This window comes from Mya arenaria, chromosome 1, assembly GCF_026914265.1.
Source record: "Mya arenaria isolate MELC-2E11 chromosome 1, ASM2691426v1".
Lineage (NCBI taxonomy): Eukaryota > Metazoa > Mollusca > Bivalvia > Myida > Myidae > Mya > Mya arenaria.
Genome location: NC_069122.1, coordinates 44,662,020 through 44,670,018, shown reverse-complemented (window position 1 = coordinate 44,670,018; position 7,999 = coordinate 44,662,020). Strand labels below are relative to the sequence as shown.

Sequence of the window (7,999 nt, the reverse complement as noted above, 5' to 3'; positions counted from 1 at the left end):
GTACTGTGCTGGTCAGTTGTGATGTGCATGAACAATGATATCCTATTTCACGAACATATTTGGGTAATTTCTCAATATAATTCAAAACCTACTCGTCACCGGATACGTAAAAAGTAACTTATTCTACCACAAGTTTAGACCAAAGTATCTATACCGGAACTTGGACTTAATGACATTGCTGGGTTAATTGAAGTTGAAGATACAGAGAAGTTACTTATGAAAACGAACGTATTGAAATGTTTTATTTTATTGTAACAGAAATAAATCTTTTAACATATAAGGCATTTAATACAATGAGAAGCCAAACGTTTACACGCGGATACAAAGCAACATTGCTTACGTCCTCATATAGAACCTTACATGACACTTAAGGCTCGCTGCACATCTTTACTGTTACAAGTTTCTTTAACATGTATTTTGCTTTAAACTCATGTGAGATTATATTTATCACATAGCATATTTGTCGCCAAAGATAAAGTAATCATTCAGAACAAAGCGTGACTAGTAGGGAAAAGTGATAATATTACACTCGAAACAGGCAACGTCATGTGATAAAACTGTTATTGTTGTATATAACCGAAATAAACAAAATATGCGCCAGATCCTGTGACATTATTCAATATCTTTCTTGTTTACTTATTAATTAAATAGAAAGCGTCACTTCCTTTTTCGTCCTCATTTTCTGATTCCTCGTCATCATCTGTGCCACCATTGTTTCCATGAATTGTGTTGTGCTCTAAAAGTGAGAAAAAAGATGGCGGACTGATAATAAAATTTAGCTCTTTATTATGAAAAAACGTTTTGCCTCTACATTTAACCTGATTTTTTACCTCTAAGTTTGTTGATATAAATTGAAGTTTTAATTTCGAACACATATATATCTTTTTCGTCATATGATTTTGTGCTGGGGATCGTGAACATCTAGTTTTTTTATATATCTTTTTTTCACAATGTTTGATATTGGGAATTCATTTGGATCATAAACAAAAGGCACACAATTTTGCATATTAAGAGATATTGCCAAATTTTGAAAACATTTTTGTTCTTGTGCTACAAATTTGTACGGATCGGACTTTAGTCAAAATCAAAAATGAACATAAAAATAAATAAAAAATCCACATTTTTACATTAATACAAATTATAAATAAATACTCTTTTCATTGCCAAGGATTCCTTCCTGTACAGCAAATGCGGCTGTTCCAGTTGCCACCCCGATTCCCGCAAGTGTACTTCCGGCTATTCCAACCGCTCCCGCTGACTGGCATGCCGCGAAAAAACCTTTGAAAATTAACCATTACTTCAGTTATGGACGTAAATTATATAAATCTTGAATACTGAACAAAACTATCTTAATTGAGCACTATTTTTATGAACACTTTACCATTTCTTTGATATTATATATGGGCATAGTATGGAGATAAAAATATATAATGAGACTTTCAGCATATTCTTTCCGGATGGCATTACTGCCGATGATTCAATAGTCAAAGTTTGACCAGACTATTATACACCTATTAGAACGTTCGTACCAAACATGGTGTTTGTGCATATTAAACGAGAGGCAAACTATGTAAGAGAGAAATGTTACAAAACTTACCTCCGGCAGCGACGCCAACGCCATTCGACATTGCAATTGCGGACATCCCTTTTGCTGCCAAGGATCCCGCTACAATGCCCCCAGCACCAAATCCTGCAGCCGACAGAACGAGAGGGGCAGCAACAACCGAGGCTCCAGCAACTACTAACGGCAGGGCAGCTTTTTTTAACCACGACCATGCATCATCGTTTGTTAAATGGTTCTGGAAATACAATTTGTTTATCTGAAGTAAGCTTTCGAAACCATGTTTACAATCATGTTTAATTCGGATGTCATTTCGATTTTAAAATGTTTTGTCAGATGTTTTAAAGAAATAAAATATGAATAAATACAAATTAAGTATTGATATATATATATTATATAAGCTAGTCAGTGTAATTTATTCGTTCATAGAAATATAATTTATAAAATTATACATGTAAATAGTGCGTATGTCAATGTGTATACCAATAATAATAATAGTAATAATAATATTAATAATAGTAACAAGAGCTGTCACAGAGACAGCGCGCTCGACTATTCCGCCGCTTTTCAGTGTAAGGATTGAAAAGTTTTGGCCAAACATGCATGGATCACTGTTAGATTAGATTTCAATGCAATTCATGATGTGCTGAGATAGTAACATAAATGTGGTTACATGGAAAATTTCAACCAGATTTTTAAGTCTAATAATAAAGAGCAATTATTTGGAAAGTACAGTTATATATCTTGGTTATTCAATTACGTTGAGTGGTTGAATACCATTCTATAAAGTCTCAATTCAATACATCGAGAAGTTTCTTAGAAATTAACCAATTGTGTACTTACACGCAAAACCTTAACCAGAATTTCTATGTCGAATAATAAAGGGCAATTATTTGCATTAAATGAAACTAGAGTTATCTTACATGGTTAATAAAGTAGGTTGGATGGTTGAGTACCATTGTATCGAGTCTCAATGCAATACATCAAGTAGTTGCTTTGATAATAAAATAATGTGTGCTTGCACACAAAAGCTTAACCAGAATTTCTAAGTCGAATAATAAAGGGCAATTATTTGCATTAAATGCAAAGTAGATTATCTAACTTGGTTAATTAAGTAGGTTGGATGGTTGAGTACCATTGTATCAAGTCTCAATGCAATACCACAAGTAGTTGCAGAGATATTAACCTATGTGTGCTTGCACACAAAACCTTAACCAGAATTTCTAAGTCGAATAATAAAGGCCTATTATTTGAATTAAATGAAACTAGAGTTATCTTACTTGGTTAATTAAGTAGGTTGGATAGTTGAGTACCAATGTGTTAAATCTCAATGCAATAACTCAAGTACTTGCTGATATATTAACCTATGTGTGCTTGCACGAAAAACATTAACCAGAATTTCTAAGTCGAATAATAAAGGCCTGTTATTTGCATTAAATGCAAAGTAGAGTTATCTAACTTGGTTAATTAAGTAGGTTGGATGGTTGAGTACCATTGTATCAAGTCTCAATGCAAATACATCAACTCGTTGCTGAGATATTAACCTATGTGTGCTTGCACGCTAAACCTTAACCAGAATTTCTAAGTCAAATAATAAAGGCCTATTATTTGCAATAAATGCAAAGTAGAGTTATCAAACTTGGTTAATTAAGTAGGTTGGATGGTTGAGTACCATTGTGTAAAGTCTCAATGCAATACCTCAGGTAGTTGCTGAGATATTATCCTATGTGTACTTGCACGCAAAACCTTAACCAAAGGGTGACGCTGACGCCGACGCCGACGCCCACGCCGACGCTTGGGTGAGTAGTATACCTCTTCATACTCTTCGAATAGTCGAGCTAATAATAATAATAATAATAATAATAATAATAATAATAATAATAATAATAATAATATTAATTGGCCATAATAAACAACATATAACTTCTTTGTTATTGCTGACCTACCATTAACAATAATAAATAATAATTAATAATATTTCCCATTGGTCCACACTTTAAAACATCTGTAGTTTTTCAGGCAAAATGAGCACATATTTATGGGCCTTCTAATCATGCAAAAGATTTATTAAATCGGAGTCAAACTTACTTTGCCATGTGGTCTGTACAGCTCCATAGTTTGAAATGTGCCAGTCTACAACTTGCAACATATTGTAATTAATTGACCATATTGTATAATGATGTTAGTATTAATGTAAATGTTACCCAGGTTTCGTAGTCATGTTTTAATATTAAGTTAATCCCTTAAGGAAAAGAGCAGGTTTATTTAACATGTGAACTCAAGTGTGACTAAATGGTCAGTTGTGTTGTACATGTTTTGCGTTGTCCACTGTCCTCATGGGTGATCATTATGTGTGTACAAGAACTGGGTTTTCAACTAATTTATTTTTATTAATAGATAATATTTTTATTGCATATTTCCCGCTCTTATTTGTACAAATCACTTTCAAGTCAGGTTTGGAGGTGATCGCAAATATCAGTTTTTCATATTTTATTCCACTGCCCGGAAAATTTTTGTTTTACTGTACTTTGTATGATTGGAAATGTGTTGTAATTGCATTTTAAATTTATCTTGTGCTTGATGTATTAGATAATCATTTATATTATTTGAATTGTGTAATGTATTACGTTTACTTGTATTAAGAACTTATTGGATTATTTTGTACATTTTAGGATTTATTCAAAGTCAAACCTTTGGAGTCTAAATAAAGTATGAATCTGAACCCCAAAACTTTCCTTGTAAATGCTATGAGACGGGGCATGGGTAACATATAGAAAACTTTTTTTCAAGTTCGATGTTTACTCATCATTATACATCAATAAGTTATTTTCAAAGACCCCCTGTTGATAGTTCTCATCATTAGCTGGGCTGCTATAATTACACACAATAATTATTGCAGTCAATCGATATCACACTAAGGTAATACAAAATAACAATTTATATTTCGGTGTTGCCAAAATGTGATTTCTAGCACACGTGGCATTTCAAGCACACCGGATAGGCATTTCCGGTGATTCAGCCGTGCTGGAAAATTCCATTCCCCCCATGGGCATGCCTGCGCTGTGACGGTATACTTTTTTATTTCTTTTATTAAACACTTTATGTAACCACAACTAGGAGATTTCAATAGATGAGTTCCATAAACATAAACTTTACAAAATATACATTCAAAACAAAACAAAATAATCCTTTAAAGACGTGATACTGAAGAATTTCTTGAAGTATACAGTGAATAAAAATTACTTCGCGTCATGGAGTCAGTAAATATCACCATTGTTGGGGAAATGTACAAACATGCGCTTTTATATGTATTTCTTTTTACAAAAAAATAAATAATTTAAGTTATGCTAGAAAAGATGTGATCATGCTCCTAAAATATGTAATGTAAAATCGTTAACCTTATACAGGTAGCTATGAAACAGACTGTCGAGTATAAACACATTTTATTTTGCATCATTATTTCATGTACACTGGTTTATAATAGGCTTCAGCCATTTCAAATTTTATCAAATTTTAATGAGGCCACCAGGTATTCGAAATTATGTGTATCGTGATATATGTTTTGCCATTATAATAACCCTTGTGGCATACTTTTGACAATGAATGGCCTGTTGTCCATGTACCGTTTAATAAATAAATGAGAATATATGGGACACAGACGGAACCGTGGGGAAAGAACTTAATGGCATTAGGCCAAATGATGCAACATAAAATGTGTGTATGCTCGATAGTCAGTTCATAGCTACCTGTATCAGGTAAACGATTTTATATTGCATAATTTAGGAACATGGTCACAACACATTTCTTAAAAAAATGACATAATAACCCTAGCGATGCAAAGGCGATTGAAGTTATCTTCCCTTATGCATCTCATGAATATTATCACGGAAGGCGACCCAATGTTTGTACCGGTTTTATACACTCTTTTAATCATAAATATCAACATTTCGGGGTACCATGTGGCTATTTATAGTTAATTAGATGATGAAATATTCTGGAAACCAGTCAGAGTTCACTGAAAAGGTGGTTTTTCTGAAAGAAAAACGAAAGTTGAAACATGATTAAACGTTTTTTTTCATGTTTTAAGACAAGTACAAAGGATTATTTGGTTTGTTTTAAATTATGGGAGAGGTCTCTCATAGTCTTTTATCACTTTTGATACGAACACAACGTTCTTAGACCATTTATAGTCTTTGCCAAAATGCAAACAAAAATCCAAAATGGCGGCCGCGAAGTGAAACTACAGTTTTCTCTTAGTCAGATGATTGATGATTAATGCATGAAACAGTTGCTGACAGCTTCTAACTAGAAGAACACCTTGTGTAAATAGGTCTAAACATTAAGAGTGAATACATTTTATGTTTATTCTTCAAATATTTGCAAAAAAACAACAATGTTTTTCACAAAAGTTTGTGTTTATCCCCAGTTTCTAACCGTTTCGTTCCCAAATATATTTATGTAATAAAGACGTGTTTGTATCAAATAAAGCCTGAGAAAAATGCTAGATTTAGGTGACACCAGTAGTTTTTGAACTAAAACGTTGTTTTGGTGTAATCTAATAGTAATATTATAATTGGTTTGATCAATATCACATTATTAAATAGCAGTGTAATAAATAAAAACTGTAATTGTAATTAACGTAATACTCGTGTCAGTTTGTATATAAGTATGTACTTTTGATACCTATAAGTCAGTGTTTTTAATCAGATATTTCCCATTTATACCAATATGACCTTTGTTATAAGATTGATAAATAAGTAAGTTCTCTTTAGCATATGTAAAAGCACTTCTTTTATATATGTTATTTTTACAACTTTTGCTTTGACTATGCATTGTATGGTGTCATTTCAGATTTTCTGTCCTGGTTGACGGCAAATTAAAGTTCATATTTTCGTCTGTAAGTAAAATTGTAACATCTTTTTCGATATTTTGTTAAGTAGAAGAATGTTTATTTCACTAACACTTAAATGATAAATGAATATTTTGGATGGTTTAAGTCCAAGAGCAGGATCTTTATATTGTGAATTGCACAAAAAGACAATTGTCACTAAATTGCACAACACTTATTTATTAACAGAATGTCATGTTTTGGTGGTTGTGCTAAATATTAACCTTGTAAAATTTCAGCATAGACGTTTGATGTAGTTTAAAGCTTTTTGTAATAATATATTTTGTGTATCGTTAGAGTCAAATCTTCTTGAAGGTGTTTGTCCATTAGTTTGTACGAAAAACTGCTCGGCCGAAGGGATACTAGACAGGACCCCCCCCCCCCCCCAGCTGTGACTTGTAAGTACAGTTTATTTGCTGTGTTTTATTCAGTTATCATGTTTGCGTGTAGAAAAAAGGCCTTTTGAGCAGTTCTACATGCCTTACAATGAAAATAAATACTTGGGTCAGGATTTCGTGACATTTCAGTTAGTGCATTTTAATGGCGGTGAAGGGTGGGTGCATATAAATTGCTATACATGTATCTTCACTTTAAAATGAGATATTTTTATAATTCCTGCATGTTTATACTCACAATAGATGTATATTAACAGAAATGATAGGTTTTGGAATGCCAGAATATTAAAAAGAAGTAATGTTGCAATGCTAATAACACTTATATTTCCAAAAATCGAGTCTGTGGTTACATCAACACAACAACAGTACGAATTAAGTGAAATCGGTTCTTAATCCGGTGTATTAGCATCAACTTTAATAAACAACCTATTTACGCTCATGCATACTTCAGTAGAGATGTAGAGTGATATTAAATACAGACGAAATTAAAACTTACCGTTAAGTATCCTTTTTTGTTTTGAGTTGACCTAAGCACGAACGTATTTTATAAAACGAAAGCAAAGGAATCTTTTCAGCGTTTCTAAGAAATAGTACATTCATGTAGGTCGCTTGTTTCTGAAAATGAGCTATTTTTAGAATGTGTGTTGCCTGTAAAATATTACGACACGCAGTGCTTTGAAGCGATACTACAAATAACAATAGTAAAGGCGCATGCACGGTTGTGATATTTCAATTTCAGTGAGGTTTATACAGGTAATCAGAGATTCAAGATGAATATTTCATCCAGTTTATCTTTTAAATAGGTCACTGAAAATAACGTTTAAAGAAACAGTTAATAAGGGACATTTTGCTTTGCTTCATCATTTATGAAAAAAGAAAGCGCATACCATAATTGCAGTTCTAGTTTAGTTATATATGTTATAGTTTAAATATTATAATCCCCTTAAAATTTAATCGTATGTTTTCTATTTCATTTCATGTTATGCCAATCATTAATATTTATCATCTTAACATTAAGTTAAATAATGAAATAAACACAGTGTTGATGTCCCAACAACCAACAAGCAGGGTATTTCATCGACAATGAACGAATATTCAAATATTGATAACACTAAAATTTTATACGTAACGGGTTTCAAAAAATGCGTATAAAAC

General features: G+C 32.3%; 1 protein-coding gene across 2 annotated transcripts; it reads right to left on the bottom strand.

The window, feature by feature from the left end:
* Positions 1–231: 231 nt before the first annotated feature.
* Positions 232–7,481, bottom strand: LOC128213808 (interferon alpha-inducible protein 27, mitochondrial-like). Of its 2 annotated transcripts, none has more exons than XM_052919899.1 (5): positions 7,341–7,481; positions 3,650–3,694; positions 1,598–1,799; positions 1,153–1,278; positions 232–736 (listed from the first exon to the last, which is right to left on the bottom strand). In XM_052919899.1, the coding sequence occupies exons 2-5, from the start codon at positions 3,674–3,676 to the stop codon at positions 633–635; spliced, it is 459 nt and encodes a 152-aa protein (XP_052775859.1). In that variant the 5' UTR covers positions 3,677–3,694; positions 7,341–7,481; the 3' UTR covers positions 232–632. The 2 variants fall into 2 exon arrangements, with proteins under 2 accessions (XP_052775859.1, XP_052775935.1); XM_052919975.1 differs by having other exon boundaries at positions 3,650–3,700; positions 7,341–7,466.
* Between the last annotated feature and the right edge of the window lie 518 nt (positions 7,482–7,999).

Excerpts from the sequence above, each read along its gene's own strand:
- LOC128213808 (XM_052919899.1), bottom strand. The coding sequence starts at position 3,676 with ATGGAGCTGTACAGACCACATGGCAAA. Across the intron at positions 1,279-1,597 it reads CGTTGGCGTCGCTGCCGGAG|GTTTTTTCGCGGCATGCCAG; the intron begins GTAAGTTTTGTA and ends TAATTTTCAAAG. Across the intron at positions 737-1,152 it reads AATCCTTGGCAATGAAAAGA|AGCACAACACAATTCATGGA; the intron begins GTATTTATTTAT and ends TCTCACTTTTAG.